This window comes from Primulina huaijiensis, chromosome 2, assembly GCF_012295235.1.
Source record: "Primulina huaijiensis isolate GDHJ02 chromosome 2, ASM1229523v2, whole genome shotgun sequence".
NCBI classification, from domain to species: Eukaryota; Viridiplantae; Streptophyta; class Magnoliopsida; order Lamiales; family Gesneriaceae; genus Primulina; species Primulina huaijiensis.
In genome coordinates, this window is record NC_133307.1 from 1,756,504 (window position 1) to 1,777,044 (window position 20,541).

Below are 20,541 nucleotides of genomic sequence, written 5' to 3' on the forward strand. Positions count from 1 at the left end.
GCTATAGCTTTTGATAAAGCGACAAGCGCTCGGTCCTACAATCCTGTTGCTGAGTAGTTCTTGGGAAGTGATTAGTTTGAGAGTTGTAATTGCTTCTCTTTTCATCTTTTATACTGTAGAGAATAAAGCAGATATGTCATTGGTTAGCTTTTTCAAGTATTTCATTGCATGATCTTTGAGAGTTTCTAGACTGAAGAATGTAGCAACTGCGTTGTCTTGACTTGAGATATGTTGGGACCAAGATTTGTCAGATTTGACAATAAGCTATCCATCATCACATCAGTTGCGAGTGGTAGTTCAGGCGAGAGATCTTCAGTTGTAGCATTTGATTTCCTTTTCCCTTTATGATTGAATTCCACCACTGGTAAAATCGATGGTTCCTGAACTGTTGGCTTAGTTTTATCATCAGCAAACTGTTCAATTTCCAACAGAACTTCTTCAGCTTGTACCTCTGCTTCAGTTGTTGGAGCACTTACTTCTTCTGCCACTAGCACAACAAAAACTTCATCAGCACCTTGTTCTTCCTTGTACTCCTGTTGAATATCTTTAGCAACTGATAGCAGCAACTCATCTACATTTGCTAAGGATAGCTGCTCGTTCAGAAACTGGTAGAACGATTAAAGTTGTGGAGGAGTAGGGTTAAGCTTCTGAAGAGGATGGAGGGATAGTCTCTGGAAATTGTTCAGTAGTTTGTGCCAAAGCTGACCCAATTTCAGCTGGAGCAGTTAAAGGCTCCGCAGCAGCTTCAGTTAGTGTGAACTCCTCAACTGTGTAGAGCTGCTGGTCTCCACTGGAACATGAAACTTCTGTCCCATCTCTCAATTATTGACTTTCATCTGGAGAGTGATGAGATCGGAGTCCAGTTGTTGGAAGACTGCCTTATCAGCTTAAGTAGTTAGTCTAGCTGGATCTTAGTTCTTTTTCAGTTCAGTTGTTACTTCAGTTAGCATCTTGATTCTCATCAAATCGAAGAATTAGGCCCTTCTTTTCATTCCATAGGCAATTGAAGTAGCCTTCACTGCCTTCATTACTGCTGACTCCAAGGAGATGAAGCGTTTGAGAACTGATTTCTTCTTGAATTGTTTGCTAGAGTGACAGTTCGGAACTATACCCATTCATCATAATGCTCCATCTTCAGCTCCGTATACTCATTGATTTCGTCCATAATAAGATCGATATGAGTCTGAATGGCATTGTTAGGCCTCCGTTATTCTATCATCTTGGCTTTGCCCTTCAGATCAGTTAGGGAGTGAGGAAGATCTAATCATGAGCCTATGTTGTCCACCATTTTTCTGATTAGCACACCTCTCAGCCGTGCCTATGGAAGAATGGGTGGGCGGACAACTGTTGTGTGGGAGCTGGAATCCCAGTCAGCTTCAACTTCTCCCAGATTTAGTTACCAACTTTTGAAGATAGTCAGTTTTGCTCTTGGATCGGAGCTCTGCTGCTGGTTGGACTGATTGGATATGGATCGAAAAAAGTGGTACCTCAGCTCTTGTTGACAGTAATCTGAGCTCAAGTAGAGTATTGGAGCTGCAGCTGGCTTGGTCTTCTGAGACCTTAGCTTCTTGATCAGTTGCGGAGATGAAGTCTTCTCTGAGTCACTGGTTGTCACAACCAGTTTTCTCTTTGGCTTTGAAGGTGCAGCTGATTTGGACTTAGCATCTTTCTTCGTCTTAACAACTACCTCCTCGAATCCACTCTTCTTTAATTAAGTGTTATGAGCAGTGTATATTTTGAATTTGGTGATTAAAGAATTTGATTCTAGAGGAACCCCAGAATCCTCAATCAATTTGCTTAGTTGAGGCTGAAACCCCATTGAAGAAGTCAATGTTTCCACTAAGAGGATGTTCAAGGCATTGTTAATCGATGCCCACCCCCTATTACCAAAAATAATCCCCCACACTTTCAAGAACATTGATATTCTCGAAGGAGAAGGTGGCACTGCTAGATGCGTTAGGAAAACAAGTTTTCCCTATGGTAACATAATTAAATGCTATTTTTGAATACATTTCATATCCGAAACCTAATCAATTCATGAATATCGAGCATGTATATAAGGCATATATGCATTCACACGAATACATTTTGTGTAAATATGAAGACAATGCGATCAAAAGAGCATTGAATATTAGTCATGAACATGTAACAAATTTATATCATAAAATTGTAAAGAAGTTTCCATTCAAATTAAAAATAATGAGTACATACTAACATAGGCACTTTGTATCGATCTTTATATGACAGGGGCTTCATTCTCTCACTTGACGGACAATTTCGAAGTCGTCGACAGGGAAAACCTCCTGGTAAAGGTCGTCGTCATCGAAGGACCCATTTTTGGGGAAAAGTTGGAGGCGTTAGAGTCCGAAAAGAGGTTCATGGATTCCGGAGACGGAGGATGCATCATCAAGTGGAAGACAAAGCAGCACTTGAAGCCTGGTCACACCCATGTCTCAGAGGAAGAAATTAAGAATCTGATAGAACTTAGCGTCTCATTCCTAATCGCTACAGAGGCACACCTCGTCGTGGCTCATCCTGACGTTTGTGCTTAGAAAAATTAAAATTTTCAAGTGAATTTTATATTAAATAAATAAATAATTCCTATATATAAAAGTCAACGTACTTATTGTTTTTAATTACTTTGTTTTATGAGACCATGAGTTCTGTATTCCTTAAATGTGAGTATTATCTTTACTTCTCAGAAAGAAATTTCAAATCGAAGTATCAAAATTTATATAATATCACTTACCCTAGAAATCAGATTTGATGATTACAATATTTCTATTATACTGAGAGATTAAAATCACATACAAACTCAAGTTGTTCAGATTAATGTCGTTTTTTCTTATATAAATATTTCAAAATTTGTCATGTATCCGGAAAATCAAGAAGCCAGTCAAGATTTTTGTTTTCCATTCAGTATTAAATATAATAATCTTGTGGCACATTATTCGCGTAGAAATAATTTTTAATGGCAAAAACTTGTGTGAGACGGTCTCACAGGTCGTATTTTGTGAGACAGATCTCTTATTTGGGTCATCAATGAAAAAATATTACTTTTTATGATAAGAGTATTACTTTTTATTGTGAATATCGGTAAGGTTGACCCGTATCACAGATAAAGATTCGTGAGACTGTCTCACAAGAGACCTACTCATTTTTAATTGCTTCACCTAATCATTGACCGCCTCCATTCGCCTATTCATTCCCACTTTGAAGTCGATCAACAAATACGATAATTAGTAGTCTCAGTTAATTTTAAAGAGAAAATAAATTTTTGGTTATTTCATTCTAGTTGATTACATGACATCGAAAAGTCACCAATTTCCGATGACATATCATCATTTCTCAGTGACATGTCAGCACATAAATTCTAGTAATTACTAGAAAAATTGTTGCAACATTTCATCTCACCGCATAGCATAAATGGAGTAGGAACTTATCCTACTCATTTTATGTACAAATGTGAATTTAAATAACATAGAGTTATAAAGCATAAACTCTCTCTATATATTAAAATATTGCCTTTTGATATCCTTCTTCCTTCAATTTAAAGATCATTCTCAATTACATATACGAACATGCTCCTAAACAAGTGGTATATCTGCATTTTTCTTTGTTATCTCTGTCAATATATTCGATATTGAATATACATTTATTATAAAAGTGCGAAACATGAGTAAAATTTTTAAATGACAATTATAAACTCTTCCATTGCTTTTGAAAATGGGTAAGGATTTTTCAGTAAAATTAATTATGGTACTAGAGTCAGAATTAGAAATGCACATAGTGATTTCAATCTATTGTTTTTACTATATACTGATAATATTTACCGTGTCTGTTAGGATAAAGAACTCTACTCGAAATATACATATATTAGATGTATAGAGTTCAACCTAAATGCGTTACATGATCGATTAGAAGGATCATCGTTGAGCTATAATAGCTCGGTTCTTGAAATATTGAACATCGATGAATTAAATCGAGTTTGGTTTTCAAACCAAGTGAAAGACACTTAAAATAATCATTCGCAGAAATCGATTAAACATTTTTTAAAGCATTTAAAATATATCCAAGTTGAATTAGTAAAGATATTTTGTTGAAGCATTTTATCAAACACTAGGTATGCAATAATTTGGTATTTGAAGACACATAAAATGTTTTAACAATACATCTTTAAAAACAATAGAAATGATAAGTAAATCCAATAAATAAATAGACTCAAATTTGTTTATGGATGTTCGGAGATTAACAACTCCTACGTCACCCTTCTTCCTCTTGGGAAAGATCAACTAGAAAACTTTGATTTATACAACACATTGCACACACTCATTTCAACTTAGAACTTATCTCTTGCCTAATTGAAACTCCTAGCACACTCTCGATTGTAGGCCGCAACCTCATAATCCACATAATGTTTTCAGACTTTGACTTCTGAAAACGATTTGTAGATCATCGTCTTATCTTTCCAACGCATACTGAATTGCTTCATTCCAATAACTGAATTGAGAGATATTGCCAAAATACTGCAACCGCTCATACCCAACTGATTGTTGTTTTTGTGTAATCAGTTATGTCATTCAGCGATCAGTTTGACCTAGTTAACATCCGATTTTGCCCAACTGACGTGAAATACGACTTGTTCAAAAATTGAGTTTTCTGATCAATCAAGTTGACAGATTGTTATTTGAATCATTCAACTTAGAGATATCATTAAAAAACTTAAGCTCGCCAGAAATTTAATTTGGCTAAATTCAATTAAAGTTTTATTCTTGCGCTTGCAACTTCATATATGAGTAAATATGTTAAAAATGTAATAACAACATAATTTTCAATTTTCATCATGTTTGGTGAATTCAAGATTTTAGTCTGATTAAATATTTGAAATATAATAATGAAGGATAGAAGTTAATATGATTCGGTTATTATATTAAATAAATAAACAATATTGTCAACCCGGATAGAATTATAATTGGAGGGAAAAAAAGGTATAATATTTTATCGTAAAAACAGAGACTTTAATCGAAAGAATACGTGTTATGCTTGAATATGACTATTTAAAATTATATTAATCTGAATAATATTTATTTGCTAGTTGAATTAATAAATTCGGCATTCCTTTCTTATTTGACAATATTCTTAGTCTATAGAATTTTAATTTGTAGAAGCCGTTTCCAAAAATAGAAGNAAAGACGACAAAAAAGAAAGGAATATTTATATATATATAGACGTCATTAAAATTTATTTAAAACACAATATATATAGTCATGGCTAGTTTATTTTAATTATATTCTAAAGACGTCAAATAAGAAATATATATTCCTATCTTATTTGACGTCTTTAGAATTTAATTAAAATAACCTTAACCTAGAATTTTGTAGAAGCCTTGACTCTGTGTGTGTATATATATATATTCCGTTCTTATTTGACGTCTTTAGAATATAATTAAAATAACCTAGCCTTGATTATATATATCAAGTTTGATTTTCAAACCAAGCGGAAGACACTCGAAATAATCCTTCGTATAAACCGATTAAATATTTTGTAAAGCATTTAAAATATATACAAGTTGAATGAATAAAAATATTTTGATTGAAGCATTTTATCAAACACTTGGTATGAAATAATTTTGTATTTGAAGAACACATAAAATGTTTCAACAATATATCTTAAAAACTATGAAAATGATAAGTAAATGCAATAAAAAAAATAGATACAAATTTGTTTATGGATATTCGAAGACTTCAAATGCTCCTACATCACCCTTTTTTCTCCTTGGAAAGGATTCACTAGAAGACTTTGATTTATACAACTACTTGTACAAACCCGATCCGGAAGGGCAGCACCCAACTAGAACTCCTAGCACTCAAAATTGTAGTCAGCACCTCACAATCAGCATATTGTTTAATGTCTCATATGCAAAGACTACAAACACAATGTTTTATGTCTTTGTGTAAAGACTCACTTAACTAATATTTGAAGTTCAACTCTCTTGTATATGTGTGAGTGATTGTATGTGGGGAATATCAATTACAGTGTACATCTCAAATGTATCCTCACACAAGGGCTTGTGTTCTAAACTAGCTGATTTCTTCATGCTAACTGCCCATGCTTTGAATCCTCTTCAAAATTTTTTTTTTTTATTTTCAAGATGTTGTATTTATAAGCCCCAACAATGATATATACGTTAGATACAAGAATATGACCGTTTGGAAAGTTTATGTACTGTTTCTGAGATTGCAACGATCAAATTCGCTTTGCTGGATATTTTCTCGAATGGTCAACTCTGGTCAACTGGTTCAGTTCAACTGGTCTGATTCAGTTTCAGCTGGTTCGGTTCGGTTCAGTTCAGCTGGTCTGGTTCAGTTCAACTGGTTCAGTTGGTCAGCTGCTGGTTCAGTTCAATTCAGTTGGTATGCTGAAATCAGCCTAGCTGATTTCAGTTTGTGCAGAACCAGTAGTTTCATTGTCATTTATCAGCATCTTAAGCTTCGATTCAGACTTTGACTTCTGAATATGATTTGTAGATCATCGTCTTATCTTTCTAACGCATACTGAATCGTTTTATTTCAATAACTGATATGAGAGATATGACAAAAATACCGCAACTGCTCATACCCAACTGATTGGTGTCTTCGTGCAATCAGTTTGGTAATTCAGCGATCAGTTAGACCTTGATAACATCTGATTTTGCTCAACTGACGTGAAATATGACTTGTTTCAAATTGAGTTTTCTGATCAGTTATGCTGGCGGATTGTCATTTGAATTATCCAGCTGAGTGATAACATCAAAACACCGAAACTCACTAAAAATTCAGTTTGTGCAGATTTCAGTTTCAGTTTGCTTCTTATGTTAATAACTTCACACTTGAGTAAATATGTTAGAAACACAATAACAAGTTTTATTAACATCAAAATCAAGATTGTGAACATGAAATGTTCCAACACACATGATGGTGAGAACTTCATTCCAGTGACATTTCAGACTCATTTATATTAAATTAAGTATTAACTAAGTTGCCATTACTAAAATATATTTAAAAGAATTTTTTTAAAAAGTAAAAAAAGATACATATTCGTTTCAAAACTAAATAAACCTCATGTGAAAGCATTCTTAGATGTGTGGTGAAAATTTTATTGCGAGTTGGTAAAATTTGAAGTGACGTGAGTTGATATTTTTCAGCGTCGTAGGATCGATTCTCGTGTGAAGCATATTCTCACAAAATTTTTGTGGGCGTATACTCTGGAGATCAGTGTTTATTGTCATCTCCCTCGGGTTTCTGCCTACTTGTGTACGTTCCTCGATTTAATTTTCCATCCGGGTCAAGAGGTTTCTGACTCATATAGGAGGGTTTACCACTATCGGTAAATCTTAAAAAAAAAAAAAAAGAAGGGAAAGCATTGTTAGATTCATAGCTAAAATTTTGTTGGGGTTAAGTTGAAGAGCATTGACAAGAAGAGAGCCTTTTTTTTCCTTTTTTAAAAAATGATTGAAGATAATAGTTTAGGAGTGATTGAATGAACTGCCATAAATTATTGCAAATAATTGAAAACTCAGGCTGTGTTAATAGCTCAAGTCAATAATCCAACCAGATTGAGTAATTTAAGCTATTAAAATATCTAAGTGCAGAAACATATCAAGTTACTAAGTGAATACAATATATACTAGTGCATCAAATCAGTTCAAGTTAGAAGTTCAACAACACAGATGGTAACACATAAGATAAATAAAATGATTGAAAGTAAAGGATGACAAAAGTTTGTTTATAGAAGTTCGAAGACTAAGTTTCTATGTCTTCCCTTCTTCTGTTTCTAGAAAGATTCACTAGAAGATTTGATCGATACAAATCTTGTACGACTTAGAGCTTATCTCTTGCCTAATCGAAACTATTAACACACTCTTTTCTTAATTTGATATGTTCAAAAACAAGCTTCTGATAGTTACAATGATTTTCAGGATACATTACCGCTCATGTAATCAAAATATGTGAGAATACAAGATGAACAAAATGATCCTTAATCGATATGATAGAACTTTTTGTATGTGCAAGAACAAATTAAGAATAGGTATTGTAAGAGATTTTGTGCGAGTTGAGAATGCTTGAAGATCAATATAAATTAATATTTTGTTACTGATGCATCCTCCATTTATAGGTGTTCGTCCCCATCATTAATAAATATATACAGTACTCACTTATATACTGGATAATAGATAAATCAGCAGAGAATTTCGCGTGTCCTTGTCGTATTTTCAAAAATATTACGATTATTTCAAATTTCTTGCACAATATCTTAAATGGGTAACTGAGCATATCTTTATTTTTTTTATTGCTGTAAGTTCTTGAAATATACTTGGAGATAGTCTGTTGTCTTCAGAGAATGTTGTCAGATCAGTCCAAAAACCGATATGTTATGCTCGCGGAACAAATACTTACAGCTTGATTTCCCTGGAGCTGTTTCAGAATGCTTATTAGATCGGTTGAGTAGGACGACTTGGTTTGTCTATAATAGTTTATCCATCTCATCTTGTGTGAAAACAGTTGATCAACATAGACGATGTTTTTCATTGATAGTCCTGTTAGTTCAGTTCATTGATTCATGAATTTAATAATTTAACTTAAGTCAATATTAGTTTAGTTTTTTGATATACAAAACTTAGATTCAAATTTTATATTAATCGTTTCCCTTTTTTGTGATATCAAAACTAGGCTGTTTGATTTAGTAACAAATACTTAGTAAAATCTGAACTGAACAACATATCCAAAAATAAAGAGTGGCTGTGATCTGATCTTTTCTCAGGACAGAAACTTCAATCTGCAATTGATATAAGGACTGATGAACTAAGTTTACTTCGTGAAATTTTGAGAAGTCTAGTTCAATTCCTTGATCGGTATTTTGAAATTTTGGAGGTGAGGTAGGTGGAGAATTGTGCGACAGCTCAATTTACAACAATTTATGTTCAGTATTAGGTGTAAGACAATTTGTGGTTCACGGTCATCTGCAATTTCTTAAGTTGGAAGTTCTTGGGCCTTGGGTAAAACCCGCTATTCAGTTTTTTTGTGCCAGTAGTTTTCGAGGAGTGAGAACTAGAGAAGCTTGAAACATGTTATAGATAAGGTCTTCGAAATATGGCACTTGAGGAGGAGATGCATTAGTCTGTTGTGCTGTTACTTTCTTCTGTTGTGGAAGGGAAGAAATATGTTGATGTTCTGTTGAGTCAATATGTTGACGAATTGGAGAGGAGGTGTATGAAATAGATTCAACGACCACAGCTTGTTGTTGAAAAATTATTGTCTTGATTAAAGAATCAGTTTCTTGTGGAATGAAAACTTGAACAAGTTGAAGAGCAATCATGCTGCCCAAAGTTTGCAGCATCTCAGCTGTTGTAGTCAATGGTATTTCTAGAAGCTCATTAGAAGAGTGCGAAGGCACTTGAACTTCTGTAATCTTCTCAACAACCGAGATTCGTTTGTTTTCTTGAGGAAATTTTAATTCAGACATGATTTGATCACTGGAGAGAGGTGATTTTTCATGTTGATAAATTTGTGTTAGATGGTCTTCTTCATCAAACAGTTTGATCTAATCCTCCAAATCAATATTGTCTAATGGAATATCTTCACGAGATTCTTTGATAGGAAGGGGTAGTTGTAGCCCTGTTATCATAATATTTACTCTTATTGATAGCCCATGTGCATCCGTCTCCAACTGACTAATGACGTTAAAGTCATCATAAGATGTTGGATCCTGAGAGTTGAAATTATGCCTTTTATTTTATATTAGTAGTCTCATACCACTTTCGCTTATCATCATTGCCAAAAAATCTAATCTCTTCAATGCTTCAGGAATCAATTGTGTCTCAGTCTATTCCAAAATTTTATTTTCTTAAGCAGTAATTTGTTCCAGTTTCTTCAAAGTCTTGATCTCCGAGTAATGCCCAAAGATTCTGTTGTGTGCCCACTTATCAAACTTTTCACCTGAATTTGAACTCTATTTTCACTTTTTGCATTTCCAGATTGATTCTGATCTGAACTGTTGATAATGAATTTGAGGGTTCTATGATGATCTTTTTCCTTAGGATCAATATGAGGTAGATTTGACTCATGAGAAGTGATGTTGGTTTCAATAATCTTGATACCGGGTAAAACCTTTCTTAAAGGAACAATTGGAATGTGAGGTGGTCTGATTGGTTCGTTGAAATGTTTTATTAGCTTGTTTCTCTTGGTTATCTTCTTCTTCTTCTCAGGAGCTGGTGAGAAGACATTGTTGAGTGGAACCTTATCATGATCGGGAATAGTCCTTTCTGATTCAGATACTTCAACTACAAATCTTCTCTTAACTGGTGCCTTCTTTGGAGATTTTCTCTTCTTCCTCTCTTCGTCAGCTTCCTTCTTCACCATCAACAGATCATCCTTTGTAATGATATTCATGGATTTATACATATCATACTAGTTGATCTTGATTCCACCAGTAATGGCAGTCATAATTTATAGTAGTTCCACAGCGAAGGCGTCAAAGAAACCTACTTTGGCTGTCAGCGGTTTAGCCACAGTATATCATTTAGCAGCAGATATTCAATCTTCACGTCCTTCTTCTTCCCTAAGGATTTGAGGTGAGCACTGGATAGAGAGAATTTGATTTTCATTTTTTCAATGGTTGTAGAGGGCAACCTGTTGAATTTGATAATCCAACATGTCGACAGACCAAAAGCGTCAGTGAACATCTGCTGAGTGATAGAGATGGTTTGATCACCTATAGTACAAACCAGTGCTTCATTATCAATCTTTGTAGTTCCAAAGAATTGTGATAGACCTTTTTCAAAGATATAGCTAGCACAGCTGAGGAATCCCTTGAGTCTAGTGGCTTCAAGCGTTTTGAACATAGACAACATGCCATCATCTAACAACAAAAAGTCTTCATCAAAATCAACTTGAAGAGCATTTCTTGTGAACGAAGAAATTGTTAGAGTATATAAAGGAATTTGAAAGCAAAGAATGATGTAAGTTTAGAAGCTCTGGAGAATATTATCAGAATATAATGAAACGAGTCAGTTATAATTTATGAAAATATATACAATCGCATAAGAGACAAATATGTCAGTCAAATTGTCAGCATATTTGTGGATAACTTCGAAATTATGAAAAGTAATTTCAACCGTCATACCCCGTACAAATAAGGCAGTAAATAAATGTGTTTCAAAAAATTAAATATGATAATGAATTAGATAATTGACGGTTCTTATCAGATTGCTTTTGGGTAAATTTCAACCGATGAAAGCAATATGATAAGATCGATCTGATCACAAGATTGAGCTATTAGTCAGCTTGAGCTTATGACTTTTGTTTCTGTCTTATGAGATTAATCTGAAATATTCATACTAAGAACATGCATTATTAACTTAAATCATTAGTTCTAAAATATTTCTAAATTAAGAAAACTTATTCTTGAGCAGTGGTTTGGTGAAGATGTCTGCCACTTGTTGATATGTTTAGACCTGTTCCAATCTAATATCTTTCTTTATAACATTATATCTTATGAAATGATATCCAATATCAATATGGTTGGTCTTTTAGTGTAACACGAGATTGAATGTTACTGTTGTAGCACTTCTGTTTTCACATAACATTTGGGACTCGTCAGCTTGAATACCATAATCTTTGAGCTGTTGTTGGATCCGTAGCAGTTGTTCATGGCAAATTCTTGGAGCTAGTTATTCTGCTTCAGCTGTTGAGGTAGCAATTGAGGTTTACTTTTTTCTAAACCACGAGATCAATCTGTCACCTAAAAATTAACAAGTTCCACTTGTGATTTTGTTGTCTATTTTACAACCTCCATAATCTGCATCAGAATAACTAATTAACTTGAAAAAGGAATCTTTTGGATACTAGAGTCCAACATTTTGAGTATCCTTAAGATATTTCAGAATACAATTGACAGCAATGTAATGCGATTGTTTAGAATTTTCCTGGAACCTAGCACATATGTAGACAACAAACATGATGTCTAGTCTGTTGGCAGTTAAATACAACAGAGAACCAATTAATCCTATGAAGAGTGATACATCAATTGATGGTCCACTAACATACTTGTTCAACTTAATAGAGGAACTCATGGGTGTTGATGCTGCTGAGCAACTCTCGATTCCAAATTTCTCGAGGAGTTCTTTAGTATACTTGGCTTGATAAATAAAAATTTCATAGTCAAGCTGTCTAACTAGCAGTCCGAGGAAGAATTTCAGTTCACCCATCATGCTCATTTCAAATTTGTTCTGCGTAAACTTAGAAAACTTTTTAGAGAGTTTGGGGACAGTTGATCCAAATAAAATATCATCAACATATATATGAATTAACAAGGTATGCTCTCCTTGACTAAATTTAAACAATGTTTTATTAACTGTGTCAATAGTAAAATCATGATCAATTAAAAATTTGTATAAGGTGTCTTACTAGGCTCTGAGAGATTGCTTCAGACCATATAATGTTTTATATAATTTAAACCCATAATCAGGTAGTACACGATTCACAAATCCAGAAGGTTGTTCAACATGTACATCTTCTTGTAATAAACCATCTAGGAATTCATTTTTAACATTAATCCGATAGACTTTAAAATCTCTAAACATATCATAAGCCGTGAATATTAAATCGCTACTGTTGCAAATGATTCATTAAAATCTATTCATTCTTCTTGCTTATTATCTCGTACCACTAATCTTGCCTTACTACAAATTACAATACAATTTTCATCCAATTTATTTACAAAAACACATCTTGTACCTATAAAAGTTAGATTTGGTGGTATAGGAACTAAATGCCAAACTTTATTTCTATTAAATCGACCTAATTCCTCTTGCATGACATATATCCAGTTTGAATCAATAAGAACTTCATCAATCTTCTTAGGTTCATTCTAAGAGATAAATTTCATATACAAAAGTTCAACAATAATATGTTTCCTAGTTCTTAAAGGGGCATAAGGGTTACCTATTACCAGCTCAGGTAGATGATTCTTATTCCACCGATATTATGGCCTAAGAGGATTTGAGTTATTAGTAGGAGAATCTTGTAATTGAATTGGATCAACATGTTTTTCAACTTGATCAGTTTGATTTTGAACTAGATCTACTGATGGTTCTCCTTGATCTTTTGGTATAAGCTCGATGTTTTCATCAAGTTGATTTGTGGGTATATCTGGCTCTCAATGCATGTTATATGTTCTTTTGATTTGAATCTCATCGTCATTGTCAGATTGAATAATAGTGTTATTCATTCTATTGGATATATCATTCAAATGTGAATTGTTTGCATTATGGACGACAAAAGATTCATCAAATATTATGTGAACTGATTCCTTAACAATTAGAGTTCTTGTATTAAAGACAATATATTTTACTAACAGATGAATATCATAAAAATATTGCGGCATATGATTTTGCATCAAATGAAGTTAAATGATTTTTGTTATTGTGGTGAATAAAACACTTACAACCAAATACCCTGAAGTATGATATTTGGGTTGATTTCCATTCCAGATATGGTAGGTATCTTTACATGCCTTTTGTTGATCATCACTATGTTTTGAGTATATCATGCAGTGTTTACAGCATCAGCACATATGCGCTATGAAATTCCAAAGTGAGCTGACATGGTTTGAGCTGCTTTCTTAAGTATTTTGTTCTGTCTCAGTAACACCATTTTTTTGATGCGAAATGGTGGCTGAAAGCTTATGTTTGATTCCATTCTCTTCTAGATAATTTTAAAGCAATCTGTTAGTAAACTCAGTTCTTCAATCACTTCTGATCCTGTCAGTCACCAGGTTCTTCACATTCTGTAGGCGATTTATTCAGATTGGCAGTAGATTTGAAATTTTAATGATTCAGTCGATTGTGTCACAACCAATGCTTATCACTATTCTGAGCAGCAAAACATGTAGAGAAGCGAAGTTGATCATATTTACAACTTATTCTATAGATGTTTTGTTTTGTTTTTTTTGTCCGGTTAGCATAACATCACCATTTCTAGATTTCACAGTGTAACTGTGTTGGTGAAATTCAACCGAATATCAATATCACAAAACCGGCTAATACTAATCAAGTTATTGCTCAAATTTTCAACTAACAATATATCTTTAATAATGAGTTTACCATGAATAATATTACTATTACCCATGGCTCTACATTTTGAATTATCATCAAATGTAATTCTAGGTGTTTGGATTTCAATCAATTCTGACATTATCTTTTTGTTTTCGATCATATGTCTTGAGCATCCACTGTCAAGGAACCAGGTTAATTCATCGATCGTTTTTGCTTTTTGTACATGTCAACAACACAAAATATTTTTAGTACCCGCATCTAGTTGAGTCAAGATCAAATTAACCCTTTCGAGACCTACACTTGAATTACCCTCATGGGCTTTCCCGTGTGTGTGCCAACAACTCAAGCATCTAGGTAAAGTTGTGTGCTATGCTATGCTGTGTTCTAGATTTAACTAGATATTGTTTAGGCCGTTTGTCCTTGCTATCCATTCTGTACCTATTTTGAACTGGCCTGCAATTAATGTACTACTTGGTTTCTCCTTTGGAACACTATGTCTAGACTGAGATGGCCTCTTCCAAGACCGATTGGACTAGACCGATTACCCTGTCTAGTCTCATTTGTTCTTGTTTTTAGCCAGATCTTCCAAGACTTAGAGTCCTGAGGTTCAACATATCCCAGTCCTCTATGCTTAGCCTTGTTCTCATAAAGTAATTTTTGGTCTACTTGGATTTCAGGCTTATCATGTTCATAAATCTTAATGGACCAAACAAAATTTATCATATTAGACTTTTCTTTGTCCAGATGCGATTGAGTACTTGTTTCGGGACTGCAATCATCATTGCCAAACCCTAGGCCACTTCTGTCACTAACTTGCTTTTGCTTTTCATACATCTTACTCAAAGAAACTGAATATTGGCTCCAATTTTTGATTACTATCTTTATCAACTTTTGATTTTCATTCAAATTTGCTTGGTTCAGTATCCACTTATTGTCATTTTCAGTGGCCAACAGACTTAGTTTCATCTTGAGATCGTTGTGTTCCTTTCGCTACAAGCAGCTAAATCCACTGGACTTATCTTTTATTTTTTCTTTTTCTTCCTTCACTTCCTCAAATAATTGAGACAACTTCTTGAATATCATGAAGTACAGTGACAAGGTCATGTGTGGATTCACTTGATCTGAAATCAAACACCTCGTCACCATATTTTTTGGGTTACGAATTTAACATCAGGCATTGGATCTGCTCATCATCATTTTCACTTGAGCTGGTGTCTGTTCCAGAATATTCACTTTCCGAATATGGCCACTTTCTTTTGTTCTATTGTCTTATTCGGAATGTCTTTCACCACATTGTCAAGATTGACCTTCTTATATCTTCAGCTGTACATTTTGATCTATGCTTTTCCACCATCTGAGATCTTCTTTTTGTTATAGCAATAGCTGTATTGGCTTTAAGGATTTTCATGGGACCATTAGTAATTACATACCATATGTCATCGTCCTATGTGGATAAATGTGCCTGCACACAAATTTTCCAATCATAATAATCTTCATTCGAGAACACTGGAGTTTTGTTGAAAGAAGCCATATGAGTATATATCAGAGGTCGAGAGAAACTCACTTTGATAGCACATGTTAAGATTGAGAATGTGTTAGGAGGGAGGTAAATAAATACTTTAAAATTTTCTCTAAAACACCAACAAATAATGCGACCGATTCTAATGGGATTAGCTATACAAGACCTAATTTTATCAATACTTAAAAAATGGTCTGATCACAAATAGTGCGAAAAATGATTTGAGGGTTCTTATGAATCTTTTATATTCAAATATAAGAAGACAATGAAATAAATAAGTGCAATAAGTAAAATGATACCAGATATATGGAAGTTTGAATTCAATATCCTTCTATGTTTCCTATTCTTCCAAAAGACTTTGGTTTCACAACTTTTATAACAACCCACTTCAACCGTATGACTTATCCATCTTAAGTTGAAACTTCTAGTTAACTTTAACCAAAGGTTGAGACAATAAGTCTCACAATCAGTTAACATAAATATATGGAAAATAATGAGACCTTAGATTCAAACCGAAGAGCAACTCCTCAAAGAGTTTTGACAAAAACAATTGAGTAGTTGACAGAAGCCATAAATAATCCTCGATGATTTCATAGATGTTCATGAAATGAGGGCTATTGAGTAGTAGTGGATATGAATATGAAAAGTGCTCAGAAATATTTTAGAGAATGCAAGGTTGAAAGAATTGCTTCGAATGTATATCAAATTCCTGTTCAAAGCTATTCTTCGCATCCTTTATCGAGCAAGAGTGATGTTGAACTTTCGACCTGAGATCTTGTCCAAACATTGTCCGAATTCAAACAGAATTTATGTCCAAGATCAAGCCTTTTTCGAGCTAAACACAACAAATCTCTTTCTCGTTTTAATTCAAGAAAAAAAGGTAAGCGGGTTTTTGTTTATAAAAAATTTGGCATACTTGTTCTTTGTAAGTGGACTCATATATATGTATATTCGATAAAATTTTGCACACTTATATTGTTCGATAAGTGAGCTTTATGTTTTAAAGATATCTATGTTCTAAGCGATCGAACATTTTTTGCTTCGTTTGATGATCGATCATTTTCATATTATGACTCGTTTTGTTATTCGATCATGTTATGCCCTATTGTTATGAAACCATTTCATTCCATCCCATCTCATTAATTTTTTTTTCAGACTTTGTTATCCATTTTGTTCCATATTTTCTTGTTAAGTCCTGTTCAAATATCAGAATTTTGAAGCAATGTTATGATTTGATTTTAAAATTGAAAGAAAACATGATAAGATATGGCCTTGTACGATGGGTATACAAACCGTACTTATGGCTCCCTTCGGTAGGTGTAAAACCGATTCAATGTCCTCACCCTTTACGGGAGTAACATAAAGGAGACAAATTCATGAATGATAAAATGAAATTTTAGTGCTATATATGTCATCGCGTTTCGTTTATGGCATGTTTTAATGCTTTGTTTAGAATTATGACCACGTCATGTCTTGACCCATGTCGCGACATGTCCCGCGACATATCACTTCAAGAATTATGTTTATATATATATTATACCTTTCGTAAACCCTTAGTTTATATGTATACATGTATTGTTGTGTTCGATCAGACTCCACTTGCTGAGTGTTTTCCCAAAAACTCACATCTTACTCTATCATCCCTAGATAAGAACGAAGTTCAAGTAGACGAGGATGAAAAAGAAATGCTTTGGGCCGGGGTTGGTGATAAAGTTTCGAGACTTGAAGATTACTCGTTTATGTTCTTCCTAAGTTTTGATTCAAATTGTAAAAAGCTTCCACGTATTTCATTTCGTTTTGGGAATTTATCTTTATAAGCACTAGATTATTTTGAGTTAATTATGAAATAAATTGGTTGTAGTTTATACTGAACTACGAAGTTTGTTATTTGACGATTATATGATTGTTGAAAAAAACTGATGTGACTAATCCCGGTCACGGGGAGTGACAAATCCGTAATCCAGGCTCGATAAAAAGTGCAGCATTGGATACTATTCGGGTGTGTATGGATTTTTGTTTATGTCATCGGATTACAAATGTTTGCATCTGTAAGGGGGTTTGTTTAACATAAAAGTGCAGAAACAGTAAAATGTGTATATCAAATTATGGTGTTGTGCATCGGTGTTGTCAACACCGTTCACAACATGCAGCGGAATAAATTATTTAACACACACGTAAAATTTAATAACCATAATAAGATTGATTAAATTATGTACAAGTATAAATATTTGAACAATATCTCATGACAAAAATTATCACTAGAAAACTTGTAAATCGTTTACAAAAACCAATACTAGTGACAATCATAAAAAATATATTACTTAACAACCCAAGGAAATTAATTGCATCTTAAATCAATCAATAAAACCATAGATGCAAATCTTGTGTCGCATAAAACAAAAACCACCAAGAACTCTTCAAGCAACACTCCACAAGAGTGTTGTCCTTCGAGTGTCTTCAGCAAATATCAGCAACACAGCAAAGTGTTCAACAGATCACAGAAAAATTTCTGATCACAAAGTGTTTCAGCTCTCGTATTTTCTTCTCTGCGAAAAACCACCTCTCTCAACCACACACGCGGCCGTGAAACTCTCAAGGATAAATATCTAGATATAAGTACCAAATTAAAAGCAAATCATCTAATATCTAGAGATACATTAAACCAAATCTTATAATCTAGAAAGTCAAAACTTTAAATTGATATTATCAATATAGTAAAATAAATAAAGAATAATATATTTTTTCATCATCTTTTCAGATTCATTACAGACGTTTCAAGCAGTAACCAATAATGTAATGGATCTTAGTCCGGTTGGAGCTTTAATTAACGAGGTTCGAGCTTTATTGGATAATCCCAGCTTCATTTCCTCAAATCATATGTGGCGTACGACCAAATTGGTAGCAAATAGATGGGCTCGTGTAGCTCTGACTACTTCGTCTAGTTTTGTTTGGATGGATGGTAGTTTTCCTGAATGGTCTTCTGTACTTGTTGCTAAAGACTAGAGGAATCAATTTATGAATGGCATTTCCAAGAAAACAAAATCAATGTTAATATACACTGTCATATTTAGCATATATTCCATAGCTCAAATAATTAATACATATGCCATCATTAATTAGAATTTTTTTGAACGTTGTTTGATCAGAAGTTGGATCTTAATATTTGGAATACTAATAAATTAAATATTATATATATTTTTTCTAAAAACCTTAGAGTCATAACTGAAATACTGACAGAGTCTAAAAAGGACACAGAATAAAAAATTGTGAAGTACTACAGTCTAAGACTGAATAAATAATAAAGTTAACTATGATTTAATATTTGTAGGTGGAAATTGATATATTTCAGCGGCCTGATGAAAATATCATTATTAACTTTACTGATATAAAAATTGTAGCAATTTATGTATATTTTTAATAAAATACAAGTTTATTTATCATAAATTTTTTTATAATTTTTTTAATCGGGAAAATCGCTATATTTCTATCGCGAGACCAACATATCAAAATATTAACTTAACTGATAGAAAAATTTATCCATTTATGCATATTTTTACTAAAATCCAAGTTATATATAAAAAAATTAAAAAAAAAATCATTAAAAAAATTTGAGTCTTTCCCATCATTTTAATTTTTTGGCCAACCTTGGAAAAGTACACCTGGGGTAAATTCTCTAGTCTTACATGGGATGACTTCGTTATTTCAAACTTTTGCAGGGATCAAGTTGCATTTATCTCAAACTACCCTCAACATTTTTCTCCTATAAATTCCCATCGCAATCTGAGAACATCACCATCTCCTTTCAAGCTAATCCTTCTCATACACACATCAACCTTGTGTTATATACTTTTCTAATTTAAAGCTCGAAAACATGACGCTCGTCGAATTCTCCCATGAACTCAAAGTCAATGTCTCCCCTAAGAGAATGTTCAAGGCCTTGATAATCGATGCCCACCACCTCTTACCAAATATTATCCCCCACATCTTCAAGAGCATCGACATTCTCGAAGGGGAAGGCGGCACTGCCGGATGCGTTAGGAAAACGAGTTTCCCAGATGGTAACACAATTATATACTATTTTTGAATATATTTCAAATCCAAAACCGAATTAATTCATGCATGTCAAGCCTGTACATGACGTATACGTGCAATCACATGGATACATAAAGAACTTTCTTCAAAAATATAAAATAACATTCAAATTAAAAATAGATACTAACATATATGCACGTTGTTTCGATCTTTATATGACAGGGGCTCCATTCCCTCACTTGATGGACAAGTTCGAAGTCGTCGATAAGGAAAACCTCCTGGTGAAGGTCGTCGTCATGGAAGGACCCATTTTTGGGGAAAAGTTGGAGGCGTTAGAGTCCGAAAAGAGGTTCATGGATTCCGGAGACGGAGGATGCATCATCAAGTGGAAGACAAAGCAGCACTTGAAGCCTGGTCACACCCATGTCTCAGTGGAAGAAATTAAGAATCTGAAACAACTTAGCGTCTCATTCCTCAGCGCTACGGAGGCATACCTTGTGGCTCATCCCGACGTTTGTGAGCAGAAAAATTAAAATTTTCAAGAATTTTATATTAAATAAATAAATAAGTCCTATATATAAAAGTTAATGTACTTGTGGTTTTTAATTACTTTATTATATAAGACATTGAGTTGTGTATTCCTTAAAAGTAAGTTTTATCTTTACTTCTCATAAAGAAATTTCAAATAAATGTATCAAAATTTATATAATATCACTTACCCAAGAAATCAAATTAGATGATTTAAAATATTTCGAACTTATTATACTGCGACATTAAAATCAAACACAAACTCAAGCTGTTTAATATAATTTTGTTTTTTATTATTTGAATATTTCTACTATTTCAGTTTAATTTCTTATGTGACATTAAAATAATCAATTTCCGATGGCATATAATA

General features: G+C 33.4%; 1 protein-coding gene and 1 long non-coding RNA gene across 2 annotated transcripts; both read left to right on the forward strand.

Moving 5' to 3' along the window:
• Nucleotides 1–2,185: 2,185 nt before the first annotated feature.
• On the forward strand, nucleotides 2,186–20,385 carry LOC140958851 (uncharacterized). The gene is made up of 2 exons (XR_012171845.1): nucleotides 2,186–2,613; nucleotides 20,228–20,385. It is a non-coding gene; the product is annotated as an uncharacterized lncRNA (long non-coding RNA).
• LOC140958842 (major pollen allergen Bet v 1-D/H-like) lies at nucleotides 19,401–20,287 on the forward strand. Its single transcript, XM_073416415.1, has 2 exons — nucleotides 19,401–19,669; nucleotides 19,866–20,287. Exons 1-2 carry the CDS (start codon nucleotides 19,483–19,485, stop codon nucleotides 20,174–20,176), a joined length of 498 nt encoding a protein of 165 aa, XP_073272516.1. The 5' UTR covers nucleotides 19,401–19,482; the 3' UTR covers nucleotides 20,177–20,287.
• Nucleotides 20,386–20,541: the final 156 nt, after the last annotated feature.